Source organism: Engraulis encrasicolus, chromosome 20 (genome assembly GCF_034702125.1).
Source record: "Engraulis encrasicolus isolate BLACKSEA-1 chromosome 20, IST_EnEncr_1.0, whole genome shotgun sequence".
In the NCBI taxonomy this organism is placed as follows: Eukaryota; Metazoa; Chordata; class Actinopteri; order Clupeiformes; family Engraulidae; genus Engraulis; species Engraulis encrasicolus.
The window spans coordinates 742,501-757,500 of NC_085876.1; the positions used below are offsets into that span (position 1 = coordinate 742,501).

General features: G+C 43.5%; 2 protein-coding genes across 3 annotated transcripts in view; one reads left to right on the plus strand and one right to left on the minus strand.

Moving 5' to 3' along the window:
• Window positions 1-98: 98 nt before the first annotated feature.
• On the plus strand, window positions 99-1,266 carry LOC134436836 (uncharacterized). The gene is made up of 2 exons (XM_063186189.1): window positions 99-352; window positions 450-1,266. The coding sequence occupies exons 1-2, from the start codon at window positions 172-174 to the stop codon at window positions 1,229-1,231; spliced, it is 963 nt and encodes a 320-aa protein (XP_063042259.1). The 5' UTR covers window positions 99-171; the 3' UTR covers window positions 1,232-1,266.
• Window positions 1,267-6,228: 4,962 nt separating this feature from the next.
• Window positions 6,229-15,000, minus strand: part of atf6b (activating transcription factor 6 beta) — a 26,537-nt gene continuing 17,765 nt past the window's right edge. The window contains exons 13-17 of one of the 2 annotated variants that reach the window (XM_063185146.1): window positions 14,030-14,129; window positions 13,371-13,438; window positions 10,485-10,596; window positions 10,247-10,331; window positions 6,229-9,646 (exon numbers count right to left, since the gene is read on the minus strand). In XM_063185146.1, the coding sequence (XP_063041216.1) occupies window positions 9,378-9,646; window positions 10,247-10,331; window positions 10,485-10,596; window positions 13,371-13,438; window positions 14,030-14,129 (634 nt within the window). In that variant the 3' untranslated portion in view covers window positions 6,229-9,377. Of the gene's footprint in view, window positions 9,647-10,246; window positions 10,332-10,484; window positions 10,597-13,370; window positions 13,442-14,029; window positions 14,130-15,000 lie in introns of both variants that reach the window. The other variant, XM_063185145.1, reaches the window with a different exon arrangement.

Genomic DNA, 15,000 nt, shown 5'->3' on the forward strand with positions numbered 1-15,000 from the left:
GCTAGGCAACCAAAATGTTTTCATTAGAAGGATGAGCTTTAGAATTTTAGAGGAATAGAATGTTCAAACTAGAATGTTGGCAAAATCTAGTCACTTCTCACATGAGCAAGCTGAAGGCAAGTCACTTGTGATAAACCTCTGCGATTTCTGAGCGATTTCTAAGGATTTTCAATGGCTTTTTGTCCGAATACTTTCAACCAGAGTGGATCATGGATTGGGCCTGAACGCCATACTCGTTCTAAGCGAGACTTTTCCCATGTCAACTCTGCTGAAGAAATGGGCATGGCCTCTCATTGGAGGCCCCAGTCTGAGCATCCATACAAATATGTGCGGGCAACACGGTTTTCTTCCAGTAAGAACATAATCTTTTATTACTTTTAATGGTGTCAATAACTTGTCAATACCTATGTTAAATGTGATCCTAATACATACATACTGTATATTTGTAGGCAAGTATTGGAAGGAGTACCAAAAGGGGCAAGCCACTTCCCAGGAGCAGCAGTACCATGGTATGACCAACCTGTCAACCTCAGCACCTCAGACCCTGAGATTTGTGGGCAACTTGATCCACCCTCAGTCCACCAGTGTCAGAGGTAGACAGCTGCCTTCGACCGGACCTGTAATGACTCCAATGAGGAAGGACATTTCCTTTGTGGGGCCTGCTCTTCCCAACATGAACAACCTCATCCCTACATCTGATGGCACAGCTGCTTTGCTGAGACAGCTTGGAGCCCTAAAGTTTGTGGGGAATCTCAATCTGCCAGAAGGGGGTTTTCCTGGTCAGCAGAACATCAAGCCAGTCCAGTCGGCTGCCATCATGACCCACGGAGGACTAGCAGCTCCAAGGGTCGACGTCATGTCGTCCACATTTGCAGCTCCTGCGAGCCTCTCCACTGGGGCCTTTGGTAGAGCCCCGACTCACTCTCAGACCTCTGTCTTTCACAGAGAGGACCTTCTGAAGATGATCAATCTCCATGGTGAAATGATGGTCAAGTACAGAGAGCTGACGGGTAAGGCTGAGAACATCGAGAAGCTGATGATGCAGTCAGTATGCCCTACCGAGGATCATGGGAAGACAGAGACCATCCAAGACAGGAGGAAAGAAGAGGCAAAGGCATTGGATGATCTCACTGGGGGCATTGTTCTTCCTGAGGATGCCATGGAGAAACTTGAGGCTATTCCTGGCATTTTGGACTTGGCAAGAGAGATGGGCTTCCTGCCTATGTGTTAAAGACATTTAATTTAATTCATATTTAAAATGTCATCATGCACTATTATTATTGTTATTGTTTTTTGTATTATTATTATTATTATTATTGTTATTCTTATCATCATCATTATTATTAAATTATATTTATAGCCTTATTAAAGTGTCCTTTCAGTATTTCTAAGTCTTAAACTGTCTTGTCAATTGATTACATCTCACGAGAGAACACACCCGGCACACTTGACAAACAGGAATGCAATACTTTATAAATGAAATTCCACTATTGCTCAAAAAGGTAAGGGTAAACATTTGTGAATGGGCAGCATGGATTCTGGAAATAAACCACTAAAAATATTACACAGTGCACCTTTAAAGAAATCTACAAAATAATTGCAGTGTATGCTGGGTACTTCTCAAAAACATGACATCAAATGGCGCAGCTCATCTGGGGGTGGATCTTCTCTGTGTGAGTGTGTGTGTGTGTGTGTGTGTGTGTGTGTGTGTGTGTGTGTGTGTGTGTGTGTGTGTGTGTGTGTGTGTGTGTGTGTGTGTGTGTGTGTGTGTGTGTGTGTGTGTGTGTGTGAGTGTGAGTGTGAGTGTGATGTGACTCAGAAACTTCATTGGCGATCATGTAATTACTGGAAACTGCAGTAAACATGGAGAGGGGAGATTTTCTCAACATGCTCACACACACACACACGCACGCACGCACACACACACACACTCTCTCACTCACCCACTCTCTCTCTCTCTCTCTCTCTCTCTCTCTCTCTCTCTCTCTCTCTCTCTCTCTCTCTCTCTCTCTCTCTCTCTCTCTCTCTCTCTCTCTCTCTCTCTCTCACACACACACACACACACATTTAGTAATTAGGATTTAGTAAAGGGTTTGGTTTAGGTACAGTGATGGGGAGAGGATGGGAGGGGAAGGGTTTTGGGTAGCAGCGGGGTTGGGCAAGCTACCGGGTTAACTACGGGGAAGCTTCTTAAGCTTACTAACTAACTGAGGGTCCGTTCACCCTGAGCGCTCCAACTCCACAACATCCTCCAGAGCTCTGACTTTAAAGCCTTTAAAATGAGAGGGGTTGGTGCAAATATGGGGTGTGTGTAAAGTTGAGGAGTATACTGTTGTATGTGAAGGCATGTATGCACTTGTAGGTCTATTTGAGATGTCGTAGCCCCTTAATGCACGCCGTACCTCCAGTCGTATGCTGTAATAGTCGTTGAAAGTTAACTACCATAGTACTACAATACTATGACATAACACAGGACCTTTAGTAATGCACTATGACTTGGTTATTGCCATTCTAGTAACAGCAAATTTATAACGCCGTGTCTTTACGGGATAAATAGTAAGTCAGTTGGGCCTGTGAAGACTCTAATCTATGTAATCCAGTCTAAATTCTGATCTCTCCTTTGTTGATGAAGAGTAGAGTGCTCAGTTGCGTTTGGAGCATTACATTTCATGAACACACCCTACCTTAAATGCTGTTCTTTTCTTTGTTCATTGTTTATTTATTTTATTTACTTACGTGGCATCAGAAAACTCCTCAGCATGAGCTCAGAATGGAAGGACACCGCAAAGGGCTGAGTGTGTGTGTGCGTGTGTGTGTGTGTGTGTGTGAGCGTGGGCATGTGTGTATGTGTGTGTGATGAGTGCTCGCTGTGGGAACTGCGGGCCGCAGCAGCAGCAACAGCAGCAAAGCGGTGATGTCATGGTGCTCGCCATGGTTACCTCGTTAATGCTTTTCAACTGGAGCAGTATCCAACAGTAACCGTGCGTAACGAGCGCAGAGCTGCATCTCTCCTCTGCGGCCCCAGAGGCACACAGACCCCGTAAATCAGTCGCACCGCCTTGTGTGTGTGTGTGTGTGTGTACGTGTGTGTGTGTGTGTGTGTCTAACCCTGTAAATCATCTGTAGTGCCTTCCGACAGTTGGGGGGAGTCCAATCCCCTAATTTAGTTTTTGGGCTGTGTGTGTGCGTGTGTGTGTCTGTGTCTGTGTGTGTGTGCGCGTGTGTGTTGGTTTGCGCGTCCTCTAATTTAGTCTTTGGGCTTTCGTGCGTTTGTAAACGTTTCCTGAGATTAAAAGTCTCTCTGGGATGCGAGGGCTGTTGGTGTGTGTCGGTGATGGTGTGTGTGTGTATGTGTGTGTGTGTGTGTGTGTGTGTGTGTGAAGGGGGGGGGGGGAGCGGTTGGCCTGCACCATTACAACTACACTTACAACAGCCCCTGAGAATATTAGCTACAGACACAGACACAGACACACACACACACACAATCTTTACTTTCCATGGTGTATCCAAGTTATCAGGGGACGGGCTAAACTCCTCGAAGTAACAAAGTGCAAGAAGCGAGGAACAGTGTTTGGAATGTGTTGAACAGTTGAAATCAGTTGTTTACACTGCATAAACAGACACATCTTTTCTGAGGTTTAATCTCAATCCATGTCAGGTAATGATGAGGATTTTTAGACAATGTGTGTAAACTTCTGGTTTCAACATTTTGTCTTTGGTGAACAGTAGCTTCTCTCAGAGCGTAAATCAAGACTACGATGCACTATTGTGGAGAGCTGTTTCAAGTGAAGAGGGCAATAGCACTCTCTAGCGGCTCAAACCTAAAACATCTCTCTCTCTCACACGCACGCACGCACACACACACACTTGTGGGGCCCTCAAATTCAGTCCCATTCATATTAACCTTAACATTAGCTAAGTAAGGGATAACGACCGGCAAGGTGACAAAGTCCACAAAGTTATTGTAGAGGCGGAGGCTTAGAACTCTGGGGAGTTGCTTTCAGCAAGACATTAACCTCATGGAACCGGTTGACCTCTAAAACCGTTATCCCGCTTATCTGCAGTTAGAGAAAGTTTTTTTTTTCAATCTATCACTGTCTGTAAAGTTGCAGGAACGATGCCCACTGCAACAGAATCTAGCGAGCTTCTCTACTGGATGCGTATAACTTAGACACACCAAGAATCTGCATTTGGAATGAAACACCCCACACACAGCAGATGAGAAGCACTATACTTTGCAGGTTCTACTGAGCTCCTCCCTAATACAGGCTGACTGACTGGTGCATCGGGGTGGTCAGCAGTTCTAAGTGAAAAGGACAATAGCACACTCTAGTGGCTGAAAGCTATAGACTCACCACTTATTCTGTCCTGCATGCGAGTATGCACATAAACACAAATGTCTCTAATTCGTATGGAGGTGGCAGCACAAATGTCATCTCTAGTTTGTAAAGGAGTGAAAGTTAAAGTGAAAGTTAGCCTCTCAGCACAAACTCTCTCTCTCTCTCTCTCTCTCTCTCTCTCTCTCTCTCTCTCTCTCTCTCTCTCTCTCTCTCTCTCTCTCACACACACACACACACACACACACAACTTAGCGGAGGCCTACATGCAGACATGAATGACCTCCTCCCTCCCCTCAGGCCATGACAAGATTATAATGGGGCAGGGGTTGGTGCTTTGAAAAGGGTGGGGTAGCTGCATGAATGGACACGCATTTACACACACACACACCCTGACCCCTACCCCACAGCCAGCATCTTGGCCATGCTCTGCCTGCTGCACACACTCTAGTACGTTTAGAGCTGCTTACAGTTTTTCTCAATTGGTTTTGTACATTTCTCACAACAGAATAATCATTCTCAAAACTTCTTGTTCAATTGTGACTTCCTGCCGTTACCTGTGCACATGGTAAAATACGTTTTTCATAGTTTTCAGCATTTAGCAAATGTTTTCGTCCACCATGCAATGGTTGTGTACAATTCTCAGCTTTTTCGTACATTATCAATTGCTTTTGTCATATCACTCAAAAAGCTTTGTCACTGAATGCATGAAACTATCGCACCCTCCAAAACATTTAGGCCCTAGGTCATAGTTTAAGTCTTGACATGCAAAATGATTTACCAAGCTGTCATAATGTGATAAGCACTGTATAATTTCCATTGGATTTTTGTCTATAAATGTGATCTGAATTGGTAAATTGCTCGCAGGTAAATATTGACTCTCTCTAATCAAAGGCAGTATAAGGGATAGAGAAAACAGGCATACAATACAACAGTAGGCACTGTACTGCATTATATTACTCTTTGCCTCGTGTGGCCTTTATAATTACGCTCCATGCAAAATTACAATATTTCCCTATAATTTCACAAGATAGTAACTGCACTTTATACAGTATCAGTGTATTGTTTCAAATTTATTTTGCTTTACAGTTCTAGATTTTTTTTTTCACATGGGCTTGCAAGATAAGTAAAAAGGGATGATAGAGGGCGCATTTTGACACCTCAACCAGAGTTTGCTATTTTTCCTATTTTGCAATGAGAAAACCTATCAATAAATAGGTCATAGTCTAAATGTACATCTAGGACAATCTTATCTGATCAATGTAATACAAAGTCGAATTTACAACATTTCCCGTCCAATCTAAACATTTTGCTTCAGAAAAGATCCTCAAGAGTGTACTATTCAATTGACAACATGACAAATCGTTTTGACTAGCTTGTCCATACACGGACTACACTATGACACAATGACTAACCATTCTGCTGGCACTTATACGTTCATTGACACAAAAACTTGGGTTTTGAGCAATAGACTCGGTTTTGCAGGTCATCCACTGTGTTTTGCCATTTGTTAAAGCTGTTTTGAGAATGAATATTATGTTTTGCAAATTGCGAGAGAGATTCGAGAAATGTATAAAACCAATTGAGAAATACTGTAATAGCAGGGACACATGCTCATTTTATGCGGTTGCAAACAGGAAGTCAAGTCAGCAACCCACAAAACGATGGTGACACAGATAACACTTTTCTGAGAACACCACACCAACCACATAGTTGTCCTATGCTGGTTGCTAGCAGGAATTAGATCAAATCGTTTCAGAGAATACCACATGCATTAACACTCCTACACATGCACACACACTCCAAAACACACACGTATGCAGTCACCAGAAGCCATTAATAGAAGCATATGCCGTTTGCTTCTCATAATTAAAAACCAGAAGTAGTTCAGTTTTAGAGAAGTGTCTTTTTTATTTAAACCTCAACTTTCCATTTTTTTTTTTTTACAATTTCATCCTCTACAAAGAGAAAAGGCAGTAGTTCAAAAGTCTCGGACAATGAAAAAGAAACAAAATATTCCACTCTTCTTGAAAAAAATCTTTTAAATATTAAAATTAGGTAAAAAAGGGACACAGGGGCCATATTTACATTTCTTTAACAAACTATCAGACATGCAACAGCAAGCAGACCAGAAGCCAGGTCTCACATGATCGCTGATACCAACCAAGCTACACTCACGTCCGGTGTGGCATTTGAATGTGGTTGTGTGAATGTGTATGTAGGAATGTGCATGTACAGAAGAAAACGCTTGCGTTTTTTACGTTCCTAAAAGTCTGTTGTGAGTTTTGGAGGGAATGATAAAGTTTATGAATTGCTCACCAAACATACAAAACGCTGTTAATAGCAACAATAAAAAGAAGGTCCAAACATAATCATGCAGTAGTACATACACAATCCCACACACCTCACTCGCTCACACACGCACATCAGGTACGCATTCCCTAACGCACCCAGATATACACTCATGTCTGCATCCACCCAAGCAGCTAAAGCACAGCGCTCAGCCCACACCCCCTTGTCTGTCCCCTTCCTTTTGAGCAATAGGTCATGTACAGTACAAGGACCTCTCACCACAGCCCATTTCCTCGCCTCTCTGTATCTGGTGTACACACCTTACTAAAGGCGTTTTCATACTGAATCGAAATTTGTGGAAGTTTTGACTCAGGACCCACCCATTTTCTTCAGGTTACCCCTAGTTCCCAGGAGTCCCTCAGAGATCCCCCCTCTCCCCTGTCTCTATGGACGGTTGGCAGATAAAAAAGCAGACTTTCAGATAACATTTGAGATAATTGGGCGAAAAGGCAGAGGTTGAGATAAGATTTGAGACAATCAGGAGAAAAGGCAGGTGTTCAGATAAGATTTGAGATCACTGTGACAGTACGGAAGATATTTTACACAACACAGTAACATTTCAAAGTACCTCATATAAACGCATCTTTCTAGTAACATTAGTCATTTTGGAATCAGACGCTAACACAGCTATGTTATGATTCTGGAGCTAAATGAGGAAGACAGAGGTCATTTCTTGAGGGGTGTGTGGATGTACGATTGCCATTAATATCACATATAAAGGGGGTCCATTGAAGCTGGATGTACATTGGGCCCAGAATTTGGGTGCTACGGCACTGGGCAAAAGTGGTATGGTCATAGGTGTGTGAGGAGAGGCCGTCAGGAGGGGAGGTGGTCAAGTCAAAGGGTCCAAATTCAATATCTAACCTCCCGTTCCCTCTTTCTGCTTGTGGCCTCATGATGCAAGGCCAGACCTCCTTGACATTTATCCAATTCAAAGGCCATTTTCTCATTTGCAATCAGGATGTTGAATGGGAGGTCCCCAAATGTTGCTGTGCCTAGGCTGACAGCGGGGAAACTCATTTTCTTTCTTTAATGCTTTCTCCATGGAGGTGTTGCGTCAGCAAAGCACGAGGACACAAGCAAAAGGAGAGGAAGTGAGGTTAGAAACTGAGTAGGACCCAAAGGGACCTGAGGGAAGGGAGGGTTTCCTCCTGTATTCTCTTTATGGTAATAGGGCTTTCATGTAGGCATAGTCGTCCGCTGCCTCTCTGGCACTATGATTAGTATCCTACTCATAATAATTATAATTTACATCAGGAAGCAGGAATACAACATAAAGACATCTTTGATTTTTAGTTTTGTTTCTTTTTTGTCTTTTCTTTTTTTTTTTGTTGCAAATGTATGTTAACTTTTGTTGCAGTGGACTGAGGGACATGACTGACCAGGAACAACAGAACTGAACCAAAGAAATATAGTAAAAAGTACAAAACAAATCACCAATATATATACAACTATTTTAAAACAATTAGACACTTTAAATATTCCTCAATCAAAATATAACAAACACATTCGGAAAAGTAAAAAGTAACAAGTATGTGTAAAAAAGAAATCAACAAAACAGAAAAAAACACACACACAGTTCTCGCCTGTGAAGGTCGTAAAAGCAAATATACAAACACAAAGTAGTAGACATACACTCTCTGCCGTACGTCTCAAGCCTCTCTCTCTCTCACACACACACACACACACACACACACACACACACCCATCTGACTCTGGGCTAGCCTCACTGGTATTAAAGAAGACATTTATATATATATTATTTATAGAGACATTAAGATGGGGGAACTCATACCGGTGTTGAATAAATAAGATGTGTGAACGTGTAGCCTATTGTTATGTATGACTGAATTTTGTTACAAGACGTGTGAATTGTTATGTGCGAGTCAGTGTGTCTTGTTGTAAGATGCAATTGTATATTGTCATGTTGTGTATTGAAGGGGATGAGTTTTATAGTCAGTCACCATGGGCATATACTAAGAGGCTGGTTCAGGAGTAAACTAGGTTAAGTCAAGACATAAATCATCTAATAGAAGAGATAGAATAAGAAAATGAGGACTCCAGGCTCTTCTATTAGATGATTTACCTCTCAGCTTTACCTGGTTTACTCCTGAACCAGCCTTGTAGTATAGGTCCCATATCTCATAGTTCCAGTCCCCAAAATAGATCATACTCTATCCCTGGGTTACAGTTAAGTCTCAAGTTATACGCCAGGTGAGCTAGGTTTAGGATTAAGTGTAAAGGTGATGATGGACAGGGCAATTTTTTGAGCTTTGTTTTGGGCAAAGATCCCTTAAGATGGTGTGTGTGGACTCTTGATCAGTACAGCACCTTCACCAAGAGATTAGAAGCCAATCATGTTGTTGCCTGGCCACATTGCTCAACAAGTTGCTCTGTGTATCAGTACCTAAAGGACCGTGTGTCTGGAATCACAGTAGAATACGGAATGTAGAGCTGTTGCTATGACAACGGTTGCTATGGTGGGCGGCTTCAAGGCTGCTAAGTTCCAGCATTTTGCCTCAAGGGGGAAAAAACAACAAAAAAGAAAAAGAAAAGAAAATCCTCTTTTTATGTCTTGAACAGCCTTCACTTTTTGTCCAGGACTTCTTCCCTGTCTCATAGCTTCTTCCCTCTCCCATACCTCTTTCCTCCTCCTCCTCCCCTTTCCCCTCATCCCTCTCTCCTCCTCTACATCCCTCCCTCCTGACTGAGGAGGTAGCCTCCTCTCCTCCGCATGGCGAGTGGTTGGCGTGACGCTGCGTTGCTGTGCCCGTTGCCATGCTGGCGTCCCTTGAGGGAGGTGTGGTTGGCGTGGTGGTGCGAGGAGGGGGGCCGCGGGGGGTCTCGTAGGGAGGGGGGCACGGCCGACTGCTTGATGGGGATGATGCGGGTGTCCATCACCTCGCAGTCCACCTGCATCATCATCTCGTAGCCGCCACTGGAGTTATACAGAGACTCTATTGGACATAGGAGAGACAATAGTTACACATCATCATCATCATCATCATCTTGTAGCCTCCACTTGAGTTACAGCGACTCTACTGGACATAGGAGAGACAATAGTTACACATCATCATCATCATCATCTTGCAGCTTCCGCTGGAGTTATACAGCGACTCTATAGGAGTGATAATAGTTGGAGTTATATAGAGACTCTATTGGACATAGGATAGACAATGGACACACATCATGATCAACATCATAATCTTGTAGCCTCCATTGGAGTTACAGCGACTCTAGTCTAGACTCTAATTTGGCATTCATAACCCCGCACAGAGTCAGTGGCTCGCAGTCAACAAAAATAGTCAAAACGCTTTTTGCTATGTGGACTCAGTAGGAGCAAACGTGTATTACGAGTGAATTAAGAGCCAAACAAATTCTTTGCTTTACCCTCGAGTATTGTTTGAAAGCTGACGCACAGAACTCTGGATAGTAGGCAGCAGCCATTGAGATAGATCTGACCAATCACAGAGGCTTGCAATATCCATGGGATCCATATCCGTACATTTAGTCAGAGACATGATCTAAGCGCCACACATGCGCACACACACACTCACCGTTGACAGACATAGCGGGCATGACGAGGGACATCTTGGGCCGAGTCGTCTTGTTGTGGCTGATAGCTGGCAGGAGCAGATGATCCTGTGACACACACACACACGCGCGCGCGCGCACACACACACACACAAACACAAACACAAATGAGATCAGATACACGGTGTGTGTGTGTATATAACTCTTGACAAAATAACGTGTGTGTGTGTGTGTGTGTGTGTGTGTGTGTGTCTGTCTTACCCTTCTAAATGACACGACGTAGAAAGTGTCCTCGCGGCGGTCGATGGCGTCCATGAAGTCACTGTAGCTGATCTCTCCCGAGGGCTCCGGACCCCGGAACACCTGCAGCTGACTGATAGAGCAGAGACAAGAAGTCAGACAGCACACTAGTGGAGGTCACCGAGGTCAAAGATCAGTACATTACTAAAGGTCACACACCACTTAAGCCATCATGACTGAAACACTTTTTGAGAATATGGTCTGTCTAAAGGCCTCTGCATACTTCACGTGCGCACTTTGGCGCGTGTGGCGCGAGAACCATTAATGACGTCATCACTCGCGACAGACTATTCATACTTCAAAAGCGCTTTCGCTCGCATTGTCGGAAGTGCCCTCTGCTGTTCATGAGAGAAACTGCAGTTTCTTTCGCAACTCGCAGCGTGAGTTCTGGATGCATAAAATAGAAAGCCAAACACGGCTGCTGTAGGGCTACTGAACGTCTGACTTGTGACTTAACACATTGAAACATATATTTTTTGTTGTAGCCTACATTGCCAGATCATTCCAAGACCATGTGAGAGCATTGTTCTGGCGGCAGAATTTATAAATAGATCGCCGAACACAACGTGCTTCTGAACAAAGTAAACAATTGTTTCACTGAACATTTAAGAGAGAAGATAAAATAACTCTCTAGGACATTTTATTATCCTCAAAATGATACAGGATCCATTCTGTAGTAGCCTACAGTAGTTGTAGCCTCTCTTCGCAACTCCTGCTTTGTCTGCCTACCTGCGTGGTCGCTGGTGGCGCACGACAAGTTACAAAAAATGTGGGGTGCACGACGTCGCGCCACGGCAGCTCGCGCCACGGCGTGTGACGTCATTTTGGGTCACGTGACGGCGCGAGTGAGGTCGCGAGTGAGGCCGCGAGTGAAGTATGAAGGAGGGTAGCGCCAGTCACGACAAGTATGAATCCCCCTTAACTCACGCTGTCAATCAGGGCCGCGTTAACCCTCGCCGGGGCCCGGTGCAGACGCAATCCGGGGCCCTACACCACATTATAATGAGCCATATTCAAAACGCATGAAACAACGCAGGCTACGTTCTACTCCAACACAAAAAAGGGTGCGCTGAACCCCCTGCTGAGTTCAGTCGCAACGCAAGCCATTGGAAGCATAGCCAGCTGACAGAGAGGAGATTCTGTGCACTACCGTTTGCCAGAGTAAACGTCCGGCTCCGCTAGAACTACCAAACTGAAGCACAACCAAAAGTATCTTATTTTTGCTACGTTGCTGCCGACCAATTTGTCGAATCGAAACCGTCGTGGGAAACACGTGTTAATTAATGTAACCTCCAATGGCCTTGGAAAGACTGGCTGTCTACTCAGCCTACTCAGCTGTCGCTTGTCGCGAGGAAGGGGAATCCCCTTAGCAGCGAACCACAGCAAAGCGAAGCTGTCACGAAATCCCCTCAAAATGTACCATAGGCTACCAATTAAAAAGTCAGCGGTTTTCATCTATATGGTGCATTACACTGCAATAGTATGCAATCATTACAGTAGGCTAGACTACGGTGCAAACTCGTTTAGATGTGGATGTGGAGGATGTATCACACAAGTTGTTTTTTCTCCCAGATAAGAGCCACTTGCTAACTGAACAATCCGCGAGTGGTACCCAGGCATGTTTTAACTGAACACAAAATCGACATTATTACAGTGCTTTAGGGAAATGGCCATAACAGTGCTTTAGGAAAATGCGACTATGTCATTTTAGTGTTTGCTAGATTGGCTTGCCCTGTTGTTGTCAGACTGTCGAAACTGAGTGCTAGTTGGTGAACTTGACTTGCTACGTACATAGCATTATTGTGAACACTTTTTAAAAAACACCTCAGAAGTGGTCCTCGCCGCGCCATGAAAGACTTTTGCAGTTGGGTGCGTGATTTATTTCCCCATGTTTTAACTAGGCCTATAGAATAAGATAAAGTTGGGTTGGTGTGCTGTGCTCTGTTTGCTTAGCTTAGTCCTACATGATTGCACAAGTCCATGATCGCTATGCAACAATTACAAAAAGCGATTATAACACTGACATTACAAAAATGGATAACGTTGCCAACCTTCTCTTCAATGCGTTCATCCATGCCGGGCAGTTTATCCGTACAATCTGAAGCAAGTGCTGACGCCGACTTTCTCACATCTTTTTTTAGACAGTAGCCCATCATCAAACTGGTGGCACACAACCAGAAGCATCTGACTGAAATGATAAGTTCCGAAGACCTCCGATTCCTGCGTGCATGCAGAGGCGATTCTAGGCTCAGTAGGGGGGCCAAGCGAAAATTAAAAAGATAGAACACTTGTAACAAATCGCCACTACTGTTCCCCAGCTACAGTCTTGGGGGGCCCAAGCTGCCTGTCTGGCCTGGTGACAAGATATGCATATGCGCCTCTGCTTGCCTACGGATGGCGAAATGCGTCAAAAGTACAATTGATCGCCTCAAAATATCGTTTCATATTTTCCAATCTCAAGACGTCCGGGGCCCCCTCTAGTGGCGGGGCCCGGTGCTGCAGCACCGGTTGCACCATAGGATAACGCGGCCCTGCGTTCAACCATTATCACCTGTCAACGGACTTAGCCAGGTAACTTATGGATAGGTTACTAGGTTACCAGGTAGCTTATGGGTGTGGTATTGGTCCGTTTGCCCGCGAGTTTGGGACCATGTGACACGGTCGTGTCTTCATGATATCAGCACTGCATTTGGTCCAATTGAACACAATTTCTAAACATCATGTAAAAGTTTTGGCCCAGAATGGCACGCTGACTACATGTGACTGCAGCCATTTGTAGACGTTGTGGAACATTGATCACACCTATTGTATTGTTCGCCAGGTTGATTATGGGGTATTGGAGATTACCTGTCTATGGACCTGTGTGTCTGGATAGGCAGGTAGCGAGAGAAGTTTGTCTTCCTCGGGTGCGTCTTCTGCTGCGAGAAACAGAGACACAGGAAAACAATTAAACGTCAAAATTGTTAAGAGAATGATAGCCTGGCAGCCATTGCTGTTCTGCTTTTAGTGTCCCTTGGCTAATTTAGGCACCTGTAGACGGCCATTATAAAGCCAGTTGAGACAAAGGTAACACTATATATTAATGTCTGCTTATAAAGCATTAATAACACTTAGTAAATAATGAACAAATGATGAAGAAAGCATTAACAAATGTTTGTAAATGACTTGTAAATGTTTGTAAATGACAAATAATAAAAGACTTGTGAAATCGTGAACACATCATTTGTAGATATTTTATTAAGTATGAACAAAATGTAGCTAATAATAAAAACATTTGTTAATGTTCTGTTCATCATTACTTAATTGATTACTAAGTCTTTATAAGCAGACATTATTATAAAGTGTTATCAGAAAAGGGGTTGAATGTTCAAAATAGTGCACCTGTGCAAGTATCGCTTCTCGATAATAGTTACCCAATTCATAGTTAATTGTCACAATAGTTACGCAATTTATAGTTAACTCCCCTGTACTAGTGTATACTTAACATATGTGTGCTAGTTCCATACCTGTGCTAGTCTGGGCTTCTTGAGAGGGGCTTTTTTCCCTCCAGACTTGGTGCGGTCGATCTGGTGCCGATGCACCCACCCACGCAACTCATCTGCCAACCTGTCCACACACACGCACACACACACAAACAAAATCAGCAAACACACACACTCAAAGACAAAACTAGATATTTTCGCAGAGAAAACACTAAATCACACTTGCTGTTCATACATGTGTTGCAATCCCAACACATACAGTCACAAGACAGCCACACAAACATTGTTTCTAAACAAAACACATAATCAGATATAGGCTATTAATATTCGCCCAAACATTTCAGAGACATCAAGTTTTTTTTTTTGTAAATCAGACGTACACAAGTTTAACAGTTGGTGGTCAAGCGTTACTAACAAGTCAGCACACAACAACAGCACACCATGGGCCTATACTACAAAGCTGGTTCAGGATAAGTTAAGATTAACCCTATCGCCCCGATCGCAACATATTTGTTGCATCAAATTAAAAGTCCTCTCCTCGCTGACACACAAAAAAATCTATCTCAAAAACATGTTGCGTGCCTTTTCAAAACATCCTGCAATACACGGAAATTGCCACAAGAGAGCAGCGGTCAACAACAAGTTGACCACAGCTTGGCGAAACATGGCGGCACAGTTTCCCTGACCGGAGCAGAAATATCGTCAAATTGCAAAGGGTTTGTGTACACATTTCCAAAATATAATTCTATATACAGTACCGTATTGGCCCGAATATAAGACGTGGTTTTTGTCATAAAAATAGTACTCTAAAAAGGGGGGTCGTCTTATTTCCGTGCGCTAGACTAAATGGCGTCATTTTAAAAAAAACTTTTTTTTACTTAACCTAAATGTGGCCATTATGCTTCACAACAATGCCACAAAACTCAATGATGGATAGAGATTGTTTTGTCCAGATCAAATTTGCAGATGATTGTTTCGTGATGACTGTTGCACCG